Source organism: Balaenoptera ricei, chromosome 2 (genome assembly GCF_028023285.1).
Source record: "Balaenoptera ricei isolate mBalRic1 chromosome 2, mBalRic1.hap2, whole genome shotgun sequence".
NCBI lineage: Eukaryota > Metazoa > Chordata > Mammalia > Artiodactyla > Balaenopteridae > Balaenoptera > Balaenoptera ricei.
This window is the reverse complement of record NC_082640.1, coordinates 2,087,915-2,115,626: the sequence shown is the minus strand read 5'-3', so window position 1 is coordinate 2,115,626 and position 27,712 is coordinate 2,087,915. Positions and strand designations below refer to the sequence as shown.

Below are 27,712 nucleotides of genomic sequence, written 5' to 3'. Positions count from 1 at the left end.
CAGGCCAGCCGTGCTTCTCCCAGCCTGGGCGCGGGCTGCATCTACCTCCGAGTCAGGGCGGCAGGGTCGGTCCAGGCAGCGCACCCTCCTGCAAGAGCAGAAGAAGCTCAGTCCCCTGGACCAGGGTCGGGGGGTGGTCCAGCCCTGAGACCACTTGGAAATGGTACTCGCCCCGCGTCATTCATGCCGCTGCACTCTAGTATTTAAAATAATTTGGGGGATGGCTCAGTGTCCCCAATCAGTCGTCACCGTTTAATTTGCTAGTCGGGCTCGCTTTTACTAAAGTCTCGGGCGTCTCCCCTTGTTGTCACCAACGTCGCGGGCCCAGAAGCACAAAGAAATGATGGGCGTTAAGGTCCTACAGCGAGGGCCTTGCTTCTCATCTCAGCTAGCCTCTGTCCGCCGGCAATTCTCAGATGACTTCCTTGGGTGGGAATAACAATTCTCTTTCCGTAGGAGAAACGTGGAGAGTCTTCGAGCGGGTCCGCGGCAGTCTTGCACTTGTGTGCGTGTGAGGGTGCGTGGGCCCGAGATGAGCTTGGGGACAGGAAAGGGCCGGACGCGGGCGGACTCAGCGAGGCCGTGGGAATCTGGGCTCCACCTGGCACGTCCAACGTGCGGGTCGCCGAGATGCAGCGGGTCGGGGTCTTACAGCGTCTCTCTCTCTCGGGGCTGCCTTGCAAAGTGTCCTGATACTCGGGAAGCCCTGGCAGGGGCGCGGGGCTGGGGGCAGCGTGTGCCGCCTCGCAGTGGGCATCGGGAGTGTCCGGCAGGGAGGATTTCGTGGAGAGAAGCGCTGTTTCCCTAGAACTTCCTTCCGGCTTCGCCGCGACAAAACGCTTTCCACTCGAGAAGGAAGATCACTCTAGACGCCCTTGGACCTTCTTCCCCAGCGGGACAGAGGATCCCAGACCCGAAGCTGGGGGTTAGGAGGAGACGGGGCACATACACTTTGTAACCGGGCGGTGCCACCAATAACCAGTTCCGATAAAGGCTGCAAAGAGCGAAACCAGGTTTTGCTGGCGGGGACCCCGGCCCTCGTCCAGCGCCCCGTCACCTCCCACGGCAGCCTCTCCCAAGCCCTTAAACCGGGTCGGTGCTGGGGGCCACGCATCGCCGCCCTGCGTGTGTGACCTGCACCGAAACCTGGCCGCGGTTCCGGGAAGCTCCGTGCGCCTCCTGCAGCGCGGCGGGGGCGGCACGCGGCGCCTCGGTCCCCCCCCCCACACACACACCGAGCACACAGACACACCCTCCGGCATGGGGGGCGCGGGAAAGGGCCGGGGACCCCGCAGCAGCGCCGAGGGCGCCGGCACCTTAGGAAATACGCTCTTCCCTCGGCGGCCGGGGGCGGAGGCAGGGTCGCCCTTCCCAGCTCCGCGTCGGGGCGCCCTCTACCCCGCGGCTGCCGCGTCCCCAGGTCGGAGGGAACTCGGGGGGGGTTTCCCAGGCGGTGGGCCGGGGCCGCGCAGCGGGCGGGGGCCCCCGGGAGGCGGGGCGAGGCCGGTCCCGCTCCCGGCGCGCCCCACCCCTGCCCCGCCTCCAGCCCCGCCCAGCGCCCCGAGGGCAAGCGGGGGGGAGGCCGGAATTTCCCCTCGCGGGGGCTCGGGCAGCCCCGCAAGCCGGCGGGCTCTTTCTGTTTACGGAGAGAAAGGGGAAATGGAAAAGGCGGGGAGGCGGCGGCTGGAGTCCGCTGCGCCGCCCCTCGGCCGGCCCAGAAGCTGTGAGTCAGGGGCCGACGAGGGCGGCCCGGGCGCGCGGGAGGCGCGGGGCTCACTCGGCCGCTCGGGCCCGGACGGCGCGCCAACGCTCCGGGGCCGGTAGCCCTGGCTCGCGCTCCTGCCGACGCCGGACCTGGGGACCCGGCGCGCCCGGCTCCCGGGGGCCGCCCGCCAGCTGCGCCGCGAGCCGTCGGGGGACGGCGGCGGGGGCGCGCGGAGGCCGCAGGTGAGTCAGAGTTCGGGGGCTCGGGGCTGTCGTTCGATCGCAGCCCTGCTGGGTGCCCCGGCGGTTCGCACCCTGAGGTCCGGGGAGCCCCGGTATCCGGGAGGGCTCCGGGGCCCTGGGAGGGGGGCGGGGGCCGTGCCAGTCTCCGGCTGCGGCGCTTCGGGGCTGCGTGCGGGTCGCGGCTGCAGCCGGCGCAGCTGGAAAGCACCTTGCGCAAGGGTCCCACGGGGCGCCGCCCCGCGACTCCTCCCCCTTCCTCCTCCTTCCCGGATTCCTAGCGCGCGAGCAGGGCAGGTCCCTGCTTCCCGCCGCGGGCACCACCCGCACGGCTGCGCCCTCCCTGCTCAGACCCGGTGAGTGCGCCCCGGAGGCGCGGGGCCCGGCTGCCGCTGGCCCTGGCGATGGGTGCTCTTCTGATGTGCAAGCCCTTTAAGGCTCCCTTCGTCTTAAGGACCGGGAGGAAGGGAGTCGGGGGGCGGGGGGCGGTTAGCGGGGTCGAGAGCCTCCGAGCAGCTGAAACAACTTCACGCTTGCACCCCGGATCCCATTCTGCGACCAGTAGGGTGGTTATAGCAGAACACGAATGCTGGGCTTTTGGCCTAAGAAAGAATGTTAAGGGGGAAAATGTTATTTAACAGATGTTTCCCCGTGGAAATGCAGTATCAAGATTCCGAAGTTCTAGTTCTAGGCGGAGAACCACGTTGAAAAGGAAGCGCAGCGTCCAGATTGTCCCAAAAGTTAACGGGGAAGGCCGCGAGCTGTCTTTAAGAAAACATTGCAATGTCTGTTTCACTTTTGGAAAGACGTATTTTGGCCCAGAATAAAGGACTGCTCCCGACAAAAACAGGGAAAGAAGCAGTAATACAGTTGCTTTGCGTATCTGTGGCCTGAGTTTTAGGTACTTGCCAAGTAGAAGGTAATTTGAATCGTCAGACGCCCCCAGATCTGATGGATTGAGGTTGGTGTGCGGTATTTCTGGCAAACGTCCTATAAGGAAAATTGGATGGTTGAGGCATCTAGAGGTTTTGAAGTGGCTGTGCTTCTAACACAGCTAGAATGGGCTTCATTCTCGGTTTCTTTTAAAAAATAAATTTGTTTATTTATTTATGATTTATGTTTGGCTGTGTTGGGTCTTAGTTGCTGCGCGCGCGCTTTCTCTAGTTGCAGCGAGCAGGGAGTGCTGAGGTGCGCGGGCTTCTCCTTGCGGTGGCTTCTCTTGTGGCGGAGCACTCGCGCTCTAGGTGCACGGGCTTCAATAGTTGTGGCTTGCGGGCTCCAGAGCGCAGTCTCAGTAGTTGTGGCGCGCGGGCTCCAGAGCGCAGGCTCAGTAGTTGTGGCGCACGGGCTCCAGAGCGCAGGCTCAGTAGTTGTGGCGCGCGGGCTCCAGAGCGCAGGCTCAGTAGTTGTGGCGCGCGGGCTCCAGAGCGCAGGCTCAGTAGTTGTGGCTCGCGGGCTCTAGAGCGCAGGCTCAGTAGTTGTGGCGCGCGGGCTCTAGCGCGCAGGCTCAGTAGTTGTGGCTCACGGGCTTAGTTGCTTCACCGCATGTGGGATCTTCCCAGACCAGGGATTGAACCCGTGTCCCCTGCATTGGCAGGCGGATCCTTAACCACTGCACCACCGGGGAAGTCCCAATTCTCGGGCTTTTTGAGAAAAAAATATTGTTATTAGAAGTCTTATTGGAGGTGTGCCCTGAGGGGCAATGTACTATTTTGGCAGAAAAATCTTTTAAATGCGAAGTAACATGAGGTATAATCATCCTTTGTAAGGTAGGAGCCTACACCAGTAATCTTGGCCATTTTCATTCGCACTTGCCAGGAAACCCTCAACTTTTGTTTATGGAGATGGAAGTAGCTAAGAGTATGCCATTATGTTTAGGAGAGTATTTCCTCTTGGCTTTACTGCCAATTTCAGAAATAATTTGAAGCAGATAACTTTGACTGTATCTGCCCATTTGTCCATTTCTAAAATTGGTATAGTCCCCTCCTGCGTTAACAAGTGGGGATTTAATGCAGATTTTTATTGAATACTGTGTGGGGAAGGGTGCTTGCTGCTAAAGTGAAATACAGATCCCTTCATCATTCACTTTTCTAGATGTCTACTGATGGTGAATAACGCAGAACTCGTTAGCATCTTGTCTGCTTAATTAAGGCCTGAAAACGCTGAGGCTTTTGCCGGCGCCTTGAGCGGGCGGTCATCAGGGTTTTCTCGGGAGCACGCTGGTTTGCGGGAGTGGAGGCTGGTGTTGCTAAGGGATTAGTGGCGCGGAAGACACACTTCTCCACCTCCCTGCCCTCCCCCAGCAATCAATTACGGGCGTGTGTGTTTCCGCCTCTCAGGTTTTACATACAAATGTTCCAGACTTTCTGCAGGATTTAAAAAACCAAAACCTGCCTTTCCTCTCTGGATCAGCTAACGGACTTGTAAACTGCATGGACCTTTTCCTCTCTTTCTATAGCCCTGTTACTACTGGGAACTTCACTTTCTCTCTGGCCAGCCATTCGCTAAGTAAATCCAGCAGCTTTGGAACTTTTCAGCCAGTGGGGTCCTAAATTTAGCTGTTGTTGTTTCAATTCCATTTTTTTTCCCCTGTAAATTCTACAAGTAGAAACTGCAACTCTGTAAATTCTACAAGTAGAAACTGCAACTAAATGGCCCCATGAAACCCAAGTCCAATGTTCCTCCATTAACCTAAAAAATTCCTTTCATAAGTCAAGAGACTCCAAGAGCCTGAATCAGTCTTCCTCAAAGACCAGCCAGGTCTCAGAGAGGGGGCTTTCCTTTGCTCTCTAGATGTAACTGTAATGATAACAGCCATCAAAACATTTCATTTTTTTTTCTTTCTTTGTCTCTTATTTTAGAAACAGTCTTTAAAACCTTACTGTGAAGAAGGGGGAGGATGGGGGGTTGGGGGGGAATAGGTAGCCGCAGCCCATTTGCAGTTAAGAAAGGCCGCCTAATGCAGTATCTGCAAAGCCAGGCATCGACTCAGCCCTTCGATTTCATGCGCATCGTAGCAGCTGCAAAAGACATAGTTTATTTACTGTGTACCAGACTCTGCACCCAGCACCTTATGCTCTAGAACTCCTTTGAACCTCACAACCACCCACAAGGGACGTGCTGTTATTACTTGCATTTTGCATGTGGGGAACGTCGACATGCAATGAGGTTAAAGTACAAAACTTGCCCAAGATCATGCAAACGCTAAAGGAGGGGCTGAAATTGGTCCCCTGCAGTCTGAGTCTAGATGCCGTGTCATAACTGCGCAATCCTAACTTCTTTCCCCATACACAATTTGTGGTGGCACAGTGGTTAAGACTCCGGCTCCCAATGCAGGGGGCCAGGATCCGACCCCTGGTCAGGGAACTAGATCCCACAATGCATGCCGCAACTAAGACTTCACATGCCACAACTAAGGAGACTGTGAGCCGCAACTAAGGAGCCCTCTGGTCACAACTAAGACCTGGCCCAACCAAATAAAATAAATATTTTAGAAAAAGAGCATTAAAAGAAAAAAAGAAAGAAATGGATCTCCAGTAACTTAGTAACGACACTAAATTGCATGGTTCTTTTCTCAAGTGAAATTCACCAAGAGGCCTATGTCTGGGTCCTGTGGGCACGTGGCCGCAAGGTGGAATATTTCCTGGAGTTTGGTGCTTTTGCTCCAGGTTGATGGGAGCCTGTGGCTTTTATGTAGCCCTGTGTGTTGAACGCATTGAAGGCTTGTGCTTTCAAGAACCTGAAACACTTCTCAGAGAGAGGCTGCTTCCAGGAGCGCAGTAGTTTAAGTAGACATACATACCTCTTCATTTTCTTAGGTCTCTTAAGTCCTTTTATCTTTAATCCTTTGGAATGCTGTTGTTCCAAAATCCTGAGTAACAGCATCATTGTTTACCCTTGATTTACCTTCTTTTTCTCATTTACAGATCCCCAAGGGTGGCTCCTGATTTGTATATAAGAACTGAAATACAGTTTTGGCTAATCAGAGTTAGTTGACCTTGCCCATGTCTTGCTTATGATAGATTTGGCTTCCCTGGCTTCTTTATAAAACCACAACTTCTAGAGAGTCATTGATCTAGATATTAAGTTAACCTTCTTGAGTCTTTGAGATGCATGCTTTGTACTGTTAAAGAATCCTGGTCACAGGAGGGGACAGCTGATTACAGGTTAAAGGAATCTTCTCCTTTCTCATACCATCATCACATTTGCTTAGATTAAAATCCGTTTGACATGCTTCTGGCTTCAGGGCCTGAATTTTATTTGCAAAGTTAGCTCCTGAATTTGGTAAAGGAGTTTTTTGTTTTTGTTTTTTTAAGTAATTTTCCATTTTAATTTTATTTATTTTTTGGCTGTGCTGCGTGGCTTGTGGGATCGTAGTTCCCCAATCAGAGACTGAACCCGGGCCACCACAGTGAAAGTGCTGAGTCCTAACCACTGGACTGCCAGGGAATTCCCAAGGAGTTTCTTTTTTTAAAAAAAGTCACCCACGGCCTAAAAGCCCCAGAGATCATGCAGGGAAGATTGTCCCCTTGGGGGGGCAGCAGGGCTGGAAACTGTCAAGTGAGCTCACTGGATCTCAGGGTTCCTCTCTGTAAAATGAGCACTGGACTTAAAGGTTATCTAAGGGCCCTTTCTTCACTGTCTGCGCACTTGACCTCGCACACACTGTGGCCAGAGCCCTTATTTTATAAACAAAGTCATATAGAAGCCTGTTCTCAGTCCTTTCATGTCAGTTTCCCACTGATCTCAAATGCAAGTACAAATACAGTCAACTAAGTAGCTGAGGTTTCTTTTGCAGACTCTCTGGGGACCCTCACAGTGATGGAGTTCATGAGCACTGGAAGTGACAGCAAAGAAGACATCGATTTATTAATGAAACATTTGAACGTGTCTGATGTCATAGACATTATGGAAAACCTTTACGCGAGCGAAGAGCCTGTAGCCTTCGAACCCAGTCTGATGACCGTGTGTCAGGACAGCGGTCCCAAGGAGGAGAAGCGTTCCGACCCGGTGCTGCTCAGTGGCCAGGAGGGGCCTTGGCTGTCATCAGTCCGATACGGAACCGTGGAGGATTTGCTCGCTTTTGCAAACCACATATCCAACACCGCAAAGCGTTTATACGGACACCGACCCCAAGAATCTGGAATTTTATTAAATATGGTATGTTTTTTCCTGATCAGTTGAGTGCTGTGTGTTCAGCTTACTACTGCTGCTGCACTGCACCTAATGCTGAGTGGGATTTGAACTTGGTTCAGACTGGCTGCCAGGTATGGTTTTTAAAAATGGAATATCTGTACGAATCACCTCCACGGGAAAGGTGCAAAAAACAGTCTTCGTTAAAAGTTCCATTTAAAGAATCTTTTCCATCTTTTAGGAGCACTTCTACAAATAGGTAATTAAGAAGAAAGAATTTTAGTTTAACAATTCACTGAAGAGCTCATTCGTCAATTAGGCCGAAGAGAAAGGCTTCCTGAGATTCCTTCATCTGAGAGGGGAATAAAGACTTTGTCTTTAATTAATATATATTTTTTATGTAGTATAGTTGATGTATAATTTTATATAAGTTACAGGTGTACAATATAGTGATTCACAATTTTTGGAGGTTGTACTCCATTTATATTAGTATGAAATATTGGCTGTATTCCATGTGCTACACAGTATATCCTTGCAGGTTATTTTATACATAATAGTTTGTGTCTCTTAATCCTCTACTCCCTTCCCCTTCCCTCTCCCCACTGGTAACCACTAGTTTGTTCTCTATATCTATGAGTCTGTTTCTTTTTTGTTATATTCACTAGTTTGTTTTATTTTTCAGATTCTACATATAAGGGATAGCATACAGTATTGGTCTTTCTCTGTCTGATTTATTTCACTTAGCATAATACCCTCCAAGTCCATCCATGTTACTGCAAATGGCAAACTTTCATTCTTTTTTATGGCTGAGTAGTATTCCATTGTGTGTGTGTGTGTGTGTGTGTGTGTGTGTGTGTGTGTGTATATATATATATATATATATATATATACATATACACACCACATCTTCTTTATCCATTCATCTGTTGAGGGACACTTAGGTTGCTTCCATTCCTTGGCAATTGTAAATAATGCTGCTATGAACATTGGGGTACATGTATCTTTTCAAATTAGTGTTTCCATTTTTTTGGATATATACCCAGGAGTGGAACTGCTGGATCATATGGTAGTTCTCTTTTTTAGTGTTTTGAGAAACCTCCATAGTGTTCTCCACAGTGGCTGCACCAATTTACCCTCCCACCAACAGTCAACAGTGCAGGAGGGTTCCCTTTTCTCCATATCCTCGCCACGTTTGTTATTTGTGTTTTTTGATGATGGCCATTCTGACGCGTGTGAAGTGATATCTCATTGTGGTCTTGATTTGCATTTTCCTGATGATTAGAGATGTTGAGCATCTTTTCACGGGCCTGTCGGCCATCTGCATGTCCTCTTTGGAAAAATGTCTATTCAGGTCTTCTGCCCATTTTTTAATTGGATTGTTGTTTTTTTGATGTTGAGTTATAAGAGCTGTTTACATATTTTGGATATTCATCCCTTCCTTATTGGTTGTATCATTTGCAAATATTTTCTCCTGTCCAGTAGGTTGTCTTTTTGTTTTGTCGATGGTTTCCTTTGCTGCGCAAAAGCTTTTAAGTTTAATTAAGTCCCATTTGTTTATTTTTGCTTTTATTTCCTTTGCTTTAGGAGACAGATCCAAAAAAATATTGCTACAATTTATGTCAAAGAATGTCTGTTTAATTTTTTTGAAGGCTGAATTTTTGTGCTCCTTTCTTGTCACATCTTGAAACGTCACGATATATATGTATTTTTTTAATTAAAGATACATTTATCTTTTTTTTTAAAATTTATTTATTTATGGCTGTGTTGGGTCTTCGTTTCTGTGCGAGGGCTTTCTCTAGTTGTGGCAAACAGGGGCCACTCTTCATCGCGGTGCGTGGGCCTCTCACTATCACGGCCTCTCTTGTTGCGGAGCACAAGCTCCAGACGCACAGGCTCAGTAGTTGTGGCTCACGGGCCCAGTTGCTCCGCGGCATGTGGGATCTTCCCAGACCAGGGCTCGAACCCGTGTCCCCTGCATTGGCAGGCAGATTCTCAACCACTGCGCCACCAGGGAAGCCCCACGTCACGATATTAATACTGGCTAAATTCACTTCTTGCAGAAATGTAGTTTGTGGGCAGTAAATAGTTATCCACAGATTCAGTCTCTTTAACTGACAAAGTATGAATGACAAGGGCTATATTTGTTTAGTCATCCCAAGTATCCAAATAATCCAAAATATTGTGACAACACTTAGTTGCCACGGTAGGGGATCAGGTGATGTGTCTGGGTGTGGTCAGTGTCTTAGTCTCTCAAAGGTGAACGTAGGTGCTGGCTAGAGGTGATGTAATTTTCAAAAAAGGACAATTCACAAAGGAGTGGGCGGGAACTTGCAAAACATGCTTATTGATGAAAGTGCCTCCTTTCCTTTGGTGCATCTAAAGGGCAAGACGGCTAATGTATGGGGGACGGTGCTGAACAAGTAAAGATTCTGGACCGAGTACTTAATTATTATTATTCTTTTTTGCATACCACATTCGTTCAGTTCAAAACAACACAGTGATTTAGGTCAGCTGTGTAGTGAATTGTTTTGTTAGAAGCCAGTTGTGTTCAGCTATAGCTCAATTTGCAGCAGAATTGCAAAATTACCTTTTGCAAAAAAAAAAAAAAAGATTACATTTTGCATCATTGTATGACTTGCTTTGATCTGGATATACAAAACTGTACTTGATAGTTAACTTTGCCTTGAGAAGAGTACTTCTGTTTATAAATGGGAAGTCATAATTTGAATAAGGGTTAATACCTGTTTGTCTTAGCTAAACTATAGCTGGAGAATTCTGGTTCAAAATGATATATATATCTATAATCAGAAACATAATTGTTTAGGTATTTCTCTCTCTTTTTTTTTTACATATTTATTTGTTAAGATGGGTATCTTAAAGGAAAACATGCAGAATAAACACATTCTTTTTGCTTGTAAATATGTAGAGACTTAGGCTTATTTCCCCGGACTATCAGACTGATGAGAGATGGGCCGTAGAATCGGGAATGTACAGAAGGGAATTCAGGAAAAATATAAAGAGTACAAAGCAGTAGCTTCCTGAAGGTTTTGGAGTGAGGGATAAAAAAAAAAAGCTAATGCAGCAAACGAGAGAAATGACGGCATTAAAAGGAAGTGAAAATATTATCAGCAAAGGGTAAGAGTAGAATGTTGTTAGTCCTGTCATGGAGCCTGTGCTCCAGAAATGAATCAAGGCATATTTGGGAGAAAATTTGCAAATAGGACATATCAAAAAAGCAGGGATCTTTACAACTTTCAAAAAGGTTTTTGTTTTAAAAAATGATCAAGAATATAAAATACAGCAAGAAGACCTAACCTTAAAATCCACAGGAAAGTAGACCATGCCTTATTTGGCAAATCACCCTGTGGTTGATGGCTCAGGGGGCTGTGGTTGGCTTTCCTGTCACTACCCTTAAGGATTAGGTGCGTCCCTGTGACAGCTAGTAGCCTGTCACAGCGCCGTGTTTTATAAATAATGGCACAGGAACGGTGACTTGCCATCCCAGATCATAGCCAGTCTGAGACAAGATGGTGAAGGAGGCCACGTTGGCTTCTGGCTTCCTTCATCCTCACGTGTGTTCTCCTGGGACCCATCCCACCTTCAAGACCTTCCTCTTCCCAGGTCCTCCCCCTAAGACTCCCTCAAAACTTTTCTCTCCTGGCCTTGCTGCTGTCTGCTTCTCTGCTTTACAAGATGGCAGCTAATTAGCTACCCAACAGATTGGTTCCAAGGTAAAGTCGACCTTGAAGTGTATCTACATATGGACCAAATGCTTTCCTTCCAGTATTCATCCATTCATTTGCTAGACAGAGCTCGAACCTCTACAGGGGATGAGGTACTTCTCCAGGTGCTAGAGATACAGTTTGTGTTCCCTGGTAGCTTTCTGCCTGCTGGAGAGGGCAAGTAGACAGGTAATTGTAACGCAGTGTAGGACTTCTCAGTACAGCTACGCCCTGATCGCTATGGGAACGGTCAGGCCGGATACCTCACTTAAGCTCGAGGGTGAGCAGGAGGAAGGGAGGAATGTCAGACAGGCTTCCAAGAGGAGTTAAAAAAAAAATTTTTTTTTTTGGCCGCACTACACAGCTTGTAGGATCTTAGTTCCCCAACCAGGGATTGAACCCAGGCCCTCGGCAGTGAAAGTGCCAAGTCCTAACCACTGGACTGCCAGGGAATTCCCCCAAGAGGAATTGTTGCCTAAATTACTGAGTTGGAATCAGCCAGATAAAGGGGCTGGAGAGCAGAGAATGTTTCAGATGGAGAGAGTGGAGGCACAGATGCCTGGTGTATTACAGGCAACCTACAACCGCAGCGCCTGTGGAGTTAATTAGACAGGATGGAGGGCCCAGGAATTACAGTCATATCCTGAAGCATAGGCGTGTAAAATGGTGGTCTGCATGTGTGTGCAAGTGGGTGCTATGTTCCTGAAAAGAATATTTAAAAGATTCCACCAACATCCAGCAGGACCTGGGGAAGAAACTTTAGGAGACTAAGCCAGGGGTTGCTTTGTGTGAGGCTGCTACAAGTTACTTATAATCTAGACCAACTCTCACCCTCATCTGGGGATGAATAACCTAAAATGGGTTCTAAACACTCAACTCTTGGGTGATTGTTTGGGAAGCTCAAGAGCCCCAGAGAGCTTGCTCATAGATGGGAGTGTGAGATGCTGGGTCCTGCTTCTCAGGCTTAGTCACGGATTCCTGGTTTCTCAGGGTTAAAAAAACCTTAAAGATACTTGAGTCAAGCTCTCTGTCTGAAGCTTGAATCACCCCCTTTATCAGCTCCAGTAATTGCTGGGGCATTTTGGTCTGTGCTTGGAAACCTGTGATGAAGCATGCATCATATTCTAGGGCATTTAATGTCATATCGGGCCAATGCTGATTGTAGGGAAGTCCTTCCTTAGAGGGTACTAAAAGCCATCTCTGACTCCCCTGACTCCTAAGCCCTACTTCTTGGCCATAAAAATGTGTATATACATACAAGATGAGGAGTGGTGAAGACGGCAGGCCCTTGAATTAAAGTGCCCAGCATGTATCTCAGCTCTGAAATGGGCTAGCTGGGTGACATTGGGCCAGTCATTACAACCTCTATGCCTCTGTTTACTCATCTGTAAAATGGGTACATGGCCGCATTCACTCCATACAATGAATGCACGTGACCTGTGTACACACAGTGCGTGTTGAAAGGATGCAAAGTGTTGTGCTTGTGGTTGTCATGCGCCTTCCTTACGACAGTCCTCCCAATGTTTACAAAACTGCACGTCCCCCACGTCTTCCCTCTTCTTTCTCCGATGCCTCTGGCTGTGCCTGCTCCTTCTCGGGCACTGTGGTGTTACCTTTCCTCCTCCTGTGGGTAGCCCCCTCTGGCCTCAAGCCCGTCTTACAGCCCCGAACTTGAACCTGGCTGTCCCTTTGCTGTGGGACCAGCAGAGCAGGACAGAGCCAGCTTGGCCGTTGTTCTAGAACCCGTCCCTCTTTTCCTGTAGCCCGAGGTCACATCCATTTCCTAGCTGCTACATCACACGGGACCCTTATGGAATTCTTCTCACTGACATACCTACGGACTTTCTCAAGTGCTGCCCCTGGGCCCAGTGTGGTTTTGTGTCAGTGGCAGTGATTGGGATGAGGAAATGGACTGCGTGTCTGCACTTGACCATGGCGTTAGTACGTTAAGGGGTTGGCAGAGGTAATGCTTAACATAGATTTCCATGAGGTTATTTGCTTGGACCCCTAGAAAGAAGAAGAAGAAGAAGAAGGGGGAAAAACATTTCAAACCGAAATAGGGAAGGTCTCAGACTTGGGGAAGATCCAGGGACTTGGCAGAACCACAGACTGGCCAGCACTTGCATGTCACACCACACGTTCAGGGACTGTCCTCAGAGGTGGCCCGGGAGAACTTGCAGGATGTTTGGAGGAGGGTCCCCAGAACGCTGGGGATGATAAACTGGGGTGAAGGAACGGGAGTATTTGATCTAAAGAGAAGAAGGCCAAGCTGTGCTCAGTGACGTGTAAATGTAGACATTTAACAACTGTGTTTTGATCACGGCTCAGCTTTAATTACAGCCTCTGGAAGATCAAAGGCTCTTATCTAAAGAACAGGAGCTGTGGCTTTGGGGTCAGACAGACCCGAGTTTGAATCCTGACTTCACTGCCTAGTGAGTTCCTTAACCTCCTGAAGCCAGTTTCCTCATCTGTGAGTGGAGGTAAAGAGAGTCCTTACGTCACAGGCCTGTTGTGAGAAATTGCTGAGTTAATGTATGAAGTACTCAGTAGAGTGCCTGGCCCAGAACTAGCACTCGGTAGATGGCTGGTATCATTACTCTTCGTCCTGTCGGCTAAGCGGACACCGCATCGGAGTGGGTTAGAGCAGATGTGGGTTGGGCAGAAGTAAAACTTTCAAGTGAAGTAAGTCAGACAAAGACAAATATCATATGATATCACTTATACGTGGAATCTAAAAACATGATTACAAATGAACTTACTTACAAAATAGAAATAGACTCATAGACACAGAAAAAAAACTTATGGTTTCCAAAGGGGAAAGGGAGGGGGGAGGGATAAATTAGGAGTTTGGGATTAGCAGTTACACACTACTATATATAAATAGATAACCAACCAGGACCTACTGGTTACAGCCCAGAACTTGAACCTGGCTGTCCCTTTGCTGTGGGACCAGCAGAGCAGGACAGAGCCAGCTCGGCCTTTGTTCTAGATCCCACGGATCTAGAACAAAGGAACTATAGCACAGGGAACTATATTCAATATCTTGTAATAACCTATAATGGAAAAGAATCTGAAAAAGAATAGATATGTATATGTATAACTGAATCACTCCCGTACACCTGAAACTAGCACAACACTGTAAATCAACTAGACTTCAATTAAAGAAAAAAAATTTTTTTTTAAGTAAAACTTTTTTTTTCCAAAAGTGAGTTAAGCCCTGAAGTGGATTCCTGGAGAATCGAATGAAATTGGGTCTGTAAATATTTAATAACAAGGAAGAGGCAATAAAGCGAGTGCAGCTGAGTGCCATGAGCGTGGTTTGTCTGAATGTGGTTCCCAGTGTGCTGTAGAAGTGGCCTCCAGGAACCTGAGGTGACACTTCTTGAAAGGAGGTCATATTTCAAAGTTGGCAACGCCGTGGTCTCCACTTAGCCATTTTCCCTCTCGGGTCCTGCGCAGAGGCTGCACTCAGTGAATACTAAAGTTTTAAGTGTAGTGACTTCACGTTTCTAAGTATTAGCGTCGTTCTTTGCTTCATTCCCTAATAGTGAGCACGCCTGTTCATGGGGTGTAGCTAAGATTAGCAATCATAGGTCCTGAGTGAATAACGCTTACGGTCACCAGGATTATTCCCAGAGCAGGGCCCGTGTAAGGAGCCCCGTGCATCTGGAGATGAATTGGAGTCTACTCTTTACCCACGTGATCTGCACTCCCCTTCACTCTCTCCCATTCTTGAAATACCTTCATGTCACTTTGATAGTTTCATAATTCCCAAATTCATAATCTGAAGTCATCATATTACTAATGAAACGTAGGTAAAACCTGTGTTTTTGAGACTCTAACCCTTGAAAGAATACCCAACACATTTTTTTTAGGAATGTGCTCCAGGTCATGTCTCCCGCGGACTATCTTATTAATTTGTTTTCATTTTATCTATAATTATTTCTCCTCTCAATTTTTCACTTTTGAAAAATTGAGATCGACTTTATATGCAGTAAAATACACAGATCTTTAATATCCAGTTTGATGAGTTTTGACAAGGGTACATACCCTTATAACCCACACTGCTATCAGGATATCGCTCTCTTAATTTTTTTTTTAATTAATTAATTAATTTATTTATTTTTATTTTTGGCTGTGTTGGGTCTTCGTTTCTGCGCGAGGGCTTTCTCTAGTTGCGGCGAGCGGGGGCCACTCTTCATCGCGGTGCGTGGGCCTCTCACTATCGCGGCCTCTCTTGTTGCGGAGCACGGGCTCCAGACGCGCAGGCTCAGTAATTGTGGCTTACGGGCCCAGTTGCCCCGTGGCATGTGGGATCTTCCCAGACCAGGGCTCGAACCCGTGTCCCCTGCATTGGCAGGCAGATTCTCAACCACTGCGCCACCAGGGAAGCCCTTAATTTTTTTTAATCGTTAATTTTATTCATTTATTTAAAAATTGACGTATAGTTGATTTACAATGTTGTATTAGTTTCAGGTGTACAGCAGGGTGTTTCAGTTATACTATACTGTGTGTGTATATATATATTTTTTTTCAGATTCTTTTCCCTTATAGGTTATTGCAAAATATTGAGTATAGTCCCCTGTGCTATACAGTAGGTCCTTGTTGGTTATCTATTTTATATATAGCCGTATGTATATGTTAATCCCAAACTCCTAATTTATCCTCCCCCCCCCGTCCCCTTTCATAACCATAAGTTTGTTTTCTATGTCTGTGGGTTTATTTCTGTTTTGTATATAAGTTCATTTGTATCTTTTTTTTCTTAAGATTCCACATATGATATCGTATGGTATTTGTCTTTCTCTATCTGACTTACTTCACTTAGTATGATCATCTCCAGGTCCCTCCATGTTTCTGCAAATGGCATTATTTCATTCCTTTTTACAGCTGAGTAGTATTCCACTGCGTATATGTACCACATCTTCTTTGTGCATTCCTCTGTTGATGGACACTTAGGTTGTCACTCTCTTGAGTCGGCTGGTTTTCAGACCTCTTGTTCAAAGTGTTTACTGACTCATGAACCCTCAGAGGTCAGGGGTCATCTGTCTCTTGTTCATCGCCGCCTGCTCAGCACCAAACACAGTGCCTGGCACATACCATGCACTCGGTAAATATTAAATGAGTGAATGGATGAGAAATGGTTCTGCCCTTACTTTGCTTACGTGGCACTGTCAACTCGTAGCTCTGGCATAACACATTGTTTTCCAGAATCCTCTGTGATCATCAGTTCATTTCCCTACTCTCTCTGAGTGTGCGTCACCTCTGAGTAATAGGTATGCAGACTAACAGTTTAGCACATTTTAATTGGAAACAAGTCAGCTTGCATGCACAGTTTACGTTTCTGCAATGTTTATTTTCAGCCTTTTGGTCACAGCAGTCATGCTGCCTTAGGTAAATCATTTTTAAAGTTCTCTTTGGCAGTGAATTACTCACACATAGATAGAAATATGATCAGGTCTGACCAGGGATGTGTTTCTGTTTCATGCTTTCTCTGTTTTGCTGACGCTCTAAATATATCCTCTGTACACTGTTATGATTATATACGGTGACATTAATTTTGAACCCTGCGTGTAGGAATGCGGTCTAACGTAACCAGTTTCTAAAGGGCGGGTCTCAGAAAAGGACTTTGCTGAAATTCTCACCCTCCTGCATTTTTGTTTTGTTGTAGGTAATCACTCCCCAGAATGGACGCTACCAGATAGACTCTGATGTTCTTCTCATCCCTTGGAAGCTGACTTACAGGAATATTGGCTCTGATTTTATTCCTCGGGGGGCCTTTGGAAAAGTGTACTTAGCACAAGACATAAAAACTAAGAAAAGAATGGCATGTAAATTGGTATGTACTTCATAAGCAGACAGGGTGCCCTGCGTGTTCGGCATTGGGGCTTTTGTGTGTTCGTTTATTTACTTTACTCAAAGCTGGCTGCCCTTGACTGCCTCTTATCTAAGGGTGCTGTGTCCAAAAAAAGCATCTGTGTTTTATAGATTTGCTTGCTACCTGGGGCCATTCAGGCCCCAAGTCTGCTTAAGGGTATAGTTGATTTTAATCATTTTGCTCGGATAACAAAGAAAGTACCAGCTTCTTTAGCGCCAGCTCGGATAACTTCATCCCTCTTGTGGTGGCTGAAGGGGAACTACCCTGCAAGAGCACATCTGTTTGCTGCTGCTTTAATGCCACCCACTGGGGAGGGGACCAGGCAGGGAAGCAGACGCTGGGAAAGCTGCAAGTCTCCTCAGGACTACAGATTAAAGGGCTGAATTTCGGAGAAAAACCCCATCTCTTCCTATTGAGCAATCACTGCTGAGGTGCCCCACTTTGCAAAACCGTTTGGCAGGACCTACCAAAGCGATGCGCACACGCCCTGTGACCCAGCGATTCCACTCCTGCAGGTGCTTGCCCAGCAGGCATGCGCACGCGGTCACCAGCGCCATGTGCTAGAGTGTTCATGGCGGCAGTGTTGGTAATAGCCCCAAACTGGGAAGTTTCCGCATGCTGAGATGTGGTGTATTTACATACTGGGATGCTGTCCAGTGAAGAGAAGAAATGATTTACAGCTTCGTAATGCCGATGATAAATCTGCATTAGGTGAAGCCAGAGCAGCTGGACACAAAATAGGATCTACTGTATGAGATTCCTCTTCCATAAAGGCCAAAAAAGGCTAAACGAACCCATGCTGTTGGAAGTCCCATTAGTGGGTGCCCATGGGGAGCAGGGACAGGCAGGGGTCAGCGGAGGGCTTCAGGGTGCTGGTGGACTTCTGTTTCCTGCTCTATATAGTGGTTACATGGGTGTGTTCAGCTGAAAATTCCTTGAGTTTGATACTTAACCAGTTTTGCACTTTTGTGTATGTCTGTTCTACTTTAAAGTTTTGTTTTTTTTTAAAGTGCAATAAAACAAACTCACTTTTGATTTAACGAAAGCAAAACAGAAAATAATTACTGAATATCATCTGTCTCTCTTATTGTCATGTGGGCCTTGTTTGTTCCTCCTTAAAGGGTGGCCAGAGCAGCTGTTATTAAAAGGAAGAAAAGGAGGTAATAGAGTAAGTTACTGGAAGGTTGCATTTAGGAGATACGTCCAAGTTAAAAAAAAAAAAATCTGGAGACATTTTTTTAAAGCTCTTAGAACCAAAGTGTTCTGTTTTTCAGTTTCATCACAAAAGACGTGGGAAATAGCTTTGTGGGTTTGTTTTCCTTGCAGTCCTTATATTTAATATTTAAGCCATAATTTTTCTTAAAAAAGAGAAACATATAAGATGATTAACAACCCTAAACAGGTCCAAAAGGATGCAGGCTAAAGAATGAGATCCCTTTCCTTAAAGTAACTACTGTTAATGGGTTCTTAAATGTCCTTCCAGAGAATTCTATGGACATGCGTATGTATAGTTGAACATTTTATTACAAACGGGAATATAATATATGTACTTCTGCATCTTGATTTTTTTCAGTCTAACAGTATATTTTGGAGACATTCCATATCTATCTGCACTGAAAGAGCTACTTCTTTCTTTATTAATGACTTCCGATTTTCTGTAGAGTAGGTGGCCAGTGCTTATTTAAATGCATTGTTAGAACGCAAACTGAGAGACCAGAGACATTATATTATTTCATGACAAGGAATATTGAAAATATGGCCTAACATCTAGGTGCCATAGAAATTACATGTATAAAAGATGGGAAATTACCTCCTCTGTTTCAATCATGACTAATTCTTCAGTTGGGTATCTATACTCTAAATGAAAGCAGTATTTCATTATTTTGTTTTTTATTTTCTTATTATTTTTACCTTTAGCAGACATGAACGTAAAGGCATATCTCAAGTAAACATTATCTTAACTCAGGAGTACAATTTCACAACACATCCGAGTATCCTTGAGGGCATTTATTTGCCTTCTGGTTTGTGAGTTGACCTATGTTGTGTATTCTTTTCTTTATCCTGGGGTTGTTTAGAATCTTCCTTGTGTTTTGTGTTCTAGATCCCAGTAGACCAATTTAAGCCATCTGACGTGGAAATCCAGGCTTGCTTCCGGCACGAGAACATCGCTGAGTTATACGGCGCGGTTCTATGGGGCGAAACCGTCCATCTCTTTATGGAAGCAGGCGAGGGAGGGTCTGTCCTGGAGAAACTGGAGAGCTGTGGACCCATGAGAGAATTTGAGATTATTTGGGTGACAAAGCATGTTCTCAAGGGACTTGATTTTCTGCACTCAAAGAAAGTGATTCACCATGACATTAAACGTGAGTTCTCCTTGAACGTGTCCCTTTTTGGCTTAAAAAGAACTAGTTAGACCTTAGGCACACGGCTCCTCCTTCAATCTGAAGGTCCTTGGTGTCAGGGAAGACACCCGTCCCCGCCAGCACTCTCCCCCTTTCTCCCTGGGTTCCTGAGATACATTTTAGAGTCCAGTGGGGTCACGAGAGCTTTCAAAGTCATAAGGAAGGATGATTTTCCAATTGTTGTGGAAGAGATTATAGCCACATATCATTAACGACTGCCTTGTTAATAGGCTTTAAAAATAGTAACATACTTAAAAACAGAGTCAACATTTTTGAAAAACAAATTGCTTTTTAATTTTGAATACAAATTTGGCAATAGTCCATTAAAGAAGCTTTCACTGACTGCTTTCTAGGAATAAGAGATTGTGGGGAAATACACAAGAGAGACCCGCTATGAACCCTTAATATCTAAGGGTAAATTGAACTAGCAAAACTTGCCCTGACAAAAATTGGGTATTTTACTTTTTTGTTTTAGAAAGTGGCTTGATAATACTATGCTTATGTCTTAGAATTTGAAACTCAATATATAAAATATAAAAAATATTTTTTCCAGCTTTATTGAGAAATACTTGACATATAACATTGTGTAAGTTTAAGGTGTACAAGGTAATGATTTGATATATGTATGTATCGCAAAATGATCGCCACAATAGGGTTAGTTAACATCCATCCATCTCATGTATTTATAATTTTTTTGTGTGGTGGGAACTTTAAAAATCTATTCTCTTAGCGACTCTCCAATACGCCATTCAGTATTATGGACTATAGTCACCACACTGTACATCACAGCCCCAGAACTTTTTCATCTTATTATTGGAAGATGAAATAATATTCATCTTATTATTATTTTTCATCTTATTATTTGTAACCTTTGACCACCTTCCCGAATTACCCCCACCCCAACCCGTGGCAACCACTCTGTTCTCTGTTTCTATGTTTGTTTGTTTGTTTTCTTTTTTAGATTCCACATATGTTAGATCATACGGTATTTGTCTTTTCCTGTCTGACTTATTTCATTTCGCATAGTGCCGTCAAGGTTCATCCATATTGTCACAAATAGCAGGGTTTCCTTCTTTTTTTATGGCTGAATAATATTCCATTCTATATACCACACAATTTATATGTATATATTATGTATCACAAAAATTTATATATATATACAAATCTTCTTTATCCATTCATCCATCAATGGACACTTTGGTTGTTTCCATGTCTTGGCTGTTGTATCTTGAGGATTATTAATGGCTACCATCATTTATATCCATCTTGGCTGAATTCTTGACAAATCTGAAGTGGTTTTTACCTAAACTCTCACCCAGATTTCATCCTTCTCTTTTGAACATAATAAGCCCATTTTAGTAGGGGAAGCATTTCATTCTATCTTTATATGGAACTCGTTGTTTTAAATAATGCTTTCATTTTATTTAGGGATAGATACACCATTTTTTACTGAAAATTTTCCTCTCTTTATAGCAAGCAACATTGTTTTCATGTCCACAAAAGCTGTTTTGGTGGATTTTGGTCTGAGTGTCCAAATGACTGAAGAGATCTATTTTCCTAAGGACCTGCGAGGAACAGAGGTAATTATGTTCACACCAGAATGGGCAATATCTTACTAAGAGTAAAAATAAAACGTGCTAGCATTACTGCAGAAAGGACAAAGAAGGGGAGGAAAACCATTACATTAAATCACTGTTATCATTGGACCATGTTTAATGAGCATTTACTCTGTGCCATGTATTCTTTAGCCCTTGAAATAAATTATATTGTTTAACCCTCACAATAGTATTATCATAGGCAAATACTATTACTCCCATTTTAAAATAAGAAAATAAGCTTGAAGAGGTTAAAATAAAGTGCCCCAAGTTACTCAGCTACTGATAGATCAGGGCCTCAAAATCTAGTTCTTTCTGAGTCTAAAGTCTAAGGTTTAACAGCTATGTAGCTTTTTGATATAACTAATATATGTGGTTTTAGCATAACTGATATTACTGTTTTGGTTCAATTACAGCCGTAATTGTCATGGTCCTTAAGAACATTTACTGAGAACTGACAGCATTTCAGGCCTCTCTTGAATCTGGGAAATCTTAAAAGAAGTCTCATTTACTGGAGCACAAATGAATCTTATTTGAAGATATAAACTTGCTATACTATTTAACTCATTTGTGAAGCAAAAACAACAAAAGCAGAACTTTCCTGAATCTAAATGGGATTCAGAGAAATGCGTTCACGGGCTGTCAAATAATATATTTAGCGCTCACCTTGTTAGGCTGAACAGCTGATCTGTGTAATGAGTGTCTATCGGGCATCTGCTGTGTGAAGGCTGCTGTAGGTACCAGGGATGGAGCGCAGGGCAAAGCCAATAAGGATTCTACTCTGGAGGAAGGACCCATTTTAAATTTACCTGAATTATTAACGTTTAACCGTTTAGTTCACAGTTGGTTATGATGGGTATGGGGTTGGATGCATCTGGGAAGGTACATGGGTGTAGAAGCTGCCTTCCTGACCCACCTCCATGACTGTGAGATGATAGACTATCAGAGGGTGAACTGTCAGAGCCTCTCAGCCCCATACCCTTCTAGCTGTTGAAAGTGCCCTCAGGAAATGGAGAGAGGGCAGTTGGCTGGACCTTTGCCCCAGGATTATCAGGTCAGTCCTGGTGTTAATCAGACGATAACCTTTAGTTTAGCTAGTAAATGTATTGCACTGAACTCATTGCAGTGCTAAAAAAAAATTGTCTGCCTTTCAAACCAAGATTCTGTAAGCCTTTTCTTAACTCTCTGAAAGCAAAGACTCCCCCCAGGCAGCAGAAGAGATCTTTGTTTTTGCTGTTATTACTGAACTTATTCTGGAAAATACTTGGGAGAGGATTCTGGAGAGTTGTCTTCAAGCAGAATGATGTTCAGAAGAGAACATTATTTATTTATTATTTTTTTTAAGAATGTTTTAGTCACCAGATCGTAGGAAAACTTTCCCAAAGCACAAAATCTAATAAGACAACACTTATGACATGTTTTTTTTCGGAAAATACTTCAGCATATTTTGGCAGTCGTCAGACATTCAGATATGTGACACTCTACCCTTTTTCCTGGAGCCAGTTTGGGAAACAAGCTATTTATGGTATTAAAGATGGAAAATACCTTTCTCTTCCCGGCAGGGTGATCAAATTGAACATTTTGCAATAGCCAGAGAAAGACATCTCCTTTCTGGGATTTTCTAGCAGAAAGAGAGTGTGTGCTTGGGTATGAGATAGGAGCACAGCGTCTGTTCCTGAATAGTATTTGGATTGAGGTATTTTCACCAAATGTAAATTGCTTTCTATGACGGGCTAAACTGGCCTTGGTGTTCCTAGTTATAAACTCCTCTGATCAACCCGTGCTTGTTTACCCTCTGTCTGGCACTCACGGTCGGAGTGTGATAGGGAAGTGGGTTGGTGAGTTGAAGTGGGAAGGAAAGCTCTCGGCAACCTTGTTTGACTCCTCATCCTTAAAGAACCAAGAAGGTATCATTAGTCAAGATCAACCATGCAGATTCGCTTCCCATTAGAACTTGATCACTTGGCTACAGATGATTTCTGATCCCCCCAACAGAGCTCATTCAAATTCAGGACATGATCCTGTAACCATGTATTGCTAATACACATACAGGGTTAATCTGTCCTATCTTTAAGCTATTGTTTTTGAATTCCCTGCTACAGAGAAGGAAGAAAAAAATCAACGTGAATAGCTAATTAGAATTCCTTTGATTGCATGCTTCCTTTTGGAAAGTTCTTATGTAAGGTCACACGTCATCCTCACGTGCACGGACACACACACACACAGAGTCTCTTTCCCTTTGTAATAAATGTGTTCAGAGGTGAAGGCCTTGAGCCCTGACCTCTAGGCTCCTTTGCTCCAGTGCCCACACCCTCGGGTGCACGAGCCCCACAGAGCCAGCCCTGAAAGGAAGTGCCCTTGACCCGCATGCCCCGCTGCTCTGGCTCCTTAGGGCTTGAGGAGCCGGGAGCGTGAGCCGTGGGCCTCGGGGGGGGGGGGGGGTGATGGGGAGCCGCCCGGGGGGCGGCAGCCAGGTGTCCAGGGGGAGGGGATGCTGCCGTCCCCGATGTGCCATCACACGGTCCCGCCGGGCCCTGCGCACGTAGCTGCCCTTGGTGACGCCCGCAGTAACGCTCTGCCTGATCCTCGCTTAGGGGAGCGGGCAGGGCGGGCGCTGCTGTTGGGCAGCTGTCCTGACCACTGTGCGTGGCGCTAAATCTCGTGATTTTATTTGGTAAGAAAGTCCTTCAGAGAGAGAGAGAGAGAGAAAATCAGCGAGGGAACCAAAGCCAGCCAGCCCGGAATTGTGTTGTAGGAAGTACTTGTGGCAACTTAGGAGGGGGAAACTGGGCAATTTCCCCAGGTTTTGTAAGCCAGTTCTTTCTTTATTTACTCTGAAATGTACTCTGGGAACACTCGCCCGCTTCTCCACAGTCAGTTGACAGGCAGCACCAGAACTTCTCAAAGCTAAATATTGACAATGAAGGTAGTGACTGCTCTATGCCTGTACCCGCCGTAAAGACATGGGTCCCCAGGGTTTGCTCTTTTTCTCTTTTTTACGTTTAGAAACAAACGCTGCTTAGAGAAACCATTTCTAAAACTAGCCCTCCTTTTCCAGCATCGGCTCATAAAAACCAGACAGAACTTACACAATGTGAACGTGGCATGCCTTTAATATTTAGTCACTGGGCTCCCTGGTAGGTAGAAATAAGAAGTGGTTCATAGAAATGACCAATTAGGATCACTTTCCCACTATTACACTTTAAATTCTTCTCTTCCGCCTAGTCGGTGTTGATACCCTGGAGATTTCTGCTGCCTTTGATGACTGCAGATAGTTAGTGGTTTGGCATTTTAATGACAAACATGAAATGAGGACGTGTATTTCAGTGTCATTTAAATAGGAAAGGAATTGGTGTTTTAATAGAAACAGGAAGCGTTGATCTGTGCTTTGCAGAACTTGGATGAGTGGGACTCCCAGGTGGGTTCTCGGCCGTGGGTCCTTTGCTGCCTGGTCTGCCTTGTGTTCAGTCTGTGCGAAAAGGTGTTCTGAGGCTGCAGGGCCCCTCGGCCAAAGCTGCCTGGGTCCCCGAGGGTCTGTGCTTCTCCTTCGCTGAAGGGAACACAGCAATGCCAGGCCCTTCTGAGGGGATGAAGTGTGCGGTGAATATGGTGAAGCTTTCCCGAAGTGGATTAGGGAACTGGTACCTAGACAGGTGAGGGGAGTCGGACTGACCCGTCCTGCTTCTCTTTCAGATTTACATGAGCCCGGAGGTGATCCTGTGCAGGGGCCATTCGACCAAAGCAGACATCTACAGCCTGGGGGCCACGCTCATCCACATGCAGACGGGCACCCCGCCCTGGGTGAAGCGCTACCCGCGCTCCGCCTACCCCTCCTACCTGTACATAGTAAGCAGGGGCGGCGGGGCATCCCACCTGCTCAGGAGAGCTGCTCTTTCTCGGATAACACACCTGAGTGGGATGATGGTGAACTGACCCATGAGGGGAAGCTGAAAGTTCCTCCCACGTGGAGCAATGACCCGTTCCCGCAAAGAAGGCATCACTGTTTGAGCGGGAACCTACCCCGATGGGCACGGGCAGAAATTATAGCTACGCTGTTATACAAGATGCCGCAGAAGAGCATCAGAGTAGCATAGATCATTGAGCCAAGGAAGTTGTATGTGCTCTTTGAACACGTTCCCAAAAAAAGATGTTAGATTGTAGATCCCCACGGCAGCCTGGAACGTAGCGAAACACGCAGGCCCCCTTTGACCGTGGAGAGGTTGAGAAGTAGATGCTTCCCCATTACTGCACAGGGACCTTTGGCCACTGCTCTGATGGAAAGCTGTTTATTCAAACCTCGCATGTATCTTTCACTGCCTTCAACCAAAAGATGGGTTTCGCTCGGTTTCCTTAGGAAATGTCACTGAAGGGTATGAACTGTATTTGCTTCGAAACAAAAGACTGCCCAGGTCTTGTAACTAGAATACTTGTCCTGTCGAGGGTATATTTTCATACCACTGATGCTAAGAGAGCTGGTTTGTTCATAGATCCACAAGCAAGCGCCTCCTCTGGAAGACATTGCTGAAGACTGCAGTCCTGGCATGAGAGAGCTGATGGAGGCCGCCCTGGAGAGGAACCCCAATCACCGGCCCAGGGCAGCAGACCTACTGAAACATGACGCCCTGAACCCCCCTAGGGAGGATCAGCCCCGCTGTCAGAGTCTCGACTCTGCCCTCTTTGAGCGGAAGCGGCTGCTGAGCCGAAAGGAGTTGGAGCTTCCTGAGAACATCGCAGGTATGGACACCCTGCGGTGTGCGGTGCCCTTGCTTCCCTTCTTTTTCTGTCTCGGCCCGACTTCTAATAATTAGAGCTCATGAAGGCACTTGGGGAAAAAAAATGGAATTAGCAGATGCAAACTGGTATATCTATAGGATGGATAAACAGCAAGGTCCTACTGTAGAGCACAGGGAACTATAGTCAACATCCTGTGATAAACCAGCATGGAAAAGAATACGAAAAAGAATATATATGTGTATAACTGAGTCACTTTGCTGTACAGCGGAAATGAACACAACATTGTCAATCAACTAGACTTCAATAAGACTAAAAAAGATTGAAGTGACTTCCTGCATGCCATAAGTTGTTGGAGAAATTGCAGCAAGAATGTTAGCAAAAGCATATACAAAAAAAAAAAAAAAAAATTGGCTGGGACTTCCCTGGCGGTCCAGTGGTTAAGACTCTGTGCTTCCACTGCAGGGGGGAAGGGTTCTATCCCTGGTCAGGGAACTAAGATCTCACCTGTCGCGGGGCACGGCCAAAAAGAAAAAAATCACAATTAAAAAAAAAAAAATTGGCTAATTTACCAGCAAAGTCTAACTGGTTTCCAGGCAAATGGAGATAATGCAGTCTTTGAGAATTGCTCTGCCTTGCTTTTCTGCAACAGAGAATAGCATTTGCTTTTTTTTTTTTTTTTTTTTTTTTTTTAATATTCCATTGTATGAAGGCATCAAAATTTATTTAACTAATCCCTTAATAATGGACATTGCATTGTTCTCAGTTTCTTACAAATAGCATTTGCTTTTAAAAATGGATCAAGCATGACAGTTTTGCTGTTAGCAAAGAGCTGGGTTCTTTTTAATGCAATTATGGTAAACCACGCCAGCCCTTGTTTGGAAACATCACGGTGCTGATAAAATATTGAGTTTGAAGGCAACTTGCATTTCTGCTCAAAATCTCTCCGCCAGCTGTGAAGCTTTCCCTTTTGGGAAAGACAATACGCATTCCAGGAGCACTGAATATGCACAGAGAGGGGTTTCCATTTTTCTTATGAAAATCTGTGACATTCTAAATCTATTAGGGTCCAAACCCAGATGTCAAGCCTGGAACTCTTGTTTGCATTTCTCGGCTTCTTGTCTGACTTTTCTGCATTTAAAAAGAATCATCTGGGATGTTGGAAGATGGGCCAGGATTTCTAGCTGATTTCTTGTGGTCGTTGACTCTTTTTTGAATTCTTTTGTCTGTGTCGTATCACACAAACTAGCCAATGGTGTTCAACTCTATGGCTCCTTAATAAAACCAGAGTTTGAATGCTGTTCCATTAGGCCCACAGTGTGTTGTTGTTTTTGTGTTTTGCTGAAGGACCAGGCGTTTATCATTGAACATGTCCCCTGGTCATTTATTTTATTTTTTCGATGTTTCCCTTTTCAGATTCTTCATGCACAGGGAGCACTGAGGAATCAGAGATGCTGAAGAGGCAGCGTTCTCTCTACATAGACCTTGGGGCCCTGGCTGGCTATTTCAACCTTGTCCGGGGTCCACCAACGCTAGAATACGGCTGATGGATGGCGGCATTTGCCCTAAATTAGGACTCAGCGTTTACTGGTCTCTGGGGAGCTGGTTCTGCTGACTCCGCACAGGGGCTCTGTCAAGTGAATTGTGCGTTTATCGGCTGGGCTCCCACGACTCATGAATGTGACTCCACGTGGCTCCTGTGTGTTGATTTGTGAAGCTGCCCCGGGCGCCATCAGGCTGGAAGGTTCTCATTTCTCAGGTGGTACGTCTGACTCAAAGGAAGCTGAGAGTTCACAGAAAGATCATTTCCGGTGACTGATTCCATTAACTGTGCACTTTGCTCAAAATTTTAAAAAGTACCAATCACAGGGATAATATATTAGCCTAAAATTACTATTCTCGGTTCTAATTTAAGGATGGGAAGTTCATTTAACTCAGAATACTTTGTTGTATATTAGTGTGTATTCTATGATAACTCTTTGAGCCTTTGTCAGTAAATTCCAATATAAATGAAAGCCTTTATATTTGGGGTGACCAGAACAACTTGAATATTGTAGCAATAAGCTGAACTAGTGTCTTAAAAATGGCTAACTGATTAATTAGGAGCCATCTGACAGCGGGCCACTAGAGATGGGTTCTGTTATGTTCCTATGGAAACATTTTGTACTGTACGTGCTGTGCTTCAAACATTTAAAACGTGATGTTTTGAATGTGGATAAAACTGTGTTAAACCACATAACGTCTGTACATCCCAAAGGATGAGAATGTGACCTTTAAGAAAAATGGAAACATGTATAAATTCTTAATGAT

General features: G+C 45.5%; 1 protein-coding gene across 3 annotated transcripts; it reads left to right on the top strand.

The window, feature by feature from the left end:
* Nucleotides 1-87: 87 nt before the first annotated feature.
* Nucleotides 88-27,712, top strand: MAP3K8 (mitogen-activated protein kinase kinase kinase 8). 3 transcript variants are annotated; one of them, XM_059909324.1, is made up of 8 exons: nt 88-163; nt 6,743-7,104; nt 16,468-16,635; nt 18,776-19,037; nt 20,550-20,656; nt 24,365-24,517; nt 25,159-25,405; nt 26,819-27,712. In XM_059909324.1, the coding sequence occupies exons 2-8, from the start codon at nt 6,766-6,768 to the stop codon at nt 26,947-26,949; spliced, it is 1,407 nt and encodes a 468-aa protein (XP_059765307.1). In that variant the 5' UTR covers nt 88-163; nt 6,743-6,765; the 3' UTR covers nt 26,950-27,712. The 3 variants fall into 3 exon arrangements, with proteins under 3 accessions (XP_059765307.1, XP_059765316.1, XP_059765298.1); XM_059909333.1 differs by lacking the exon at nt 88-163 and adding an exon at nt 1,764-1,947; XM_059909315.1 differs by lacking the exon at nt 88-163 and adding an exon at nt 2,223-2,300.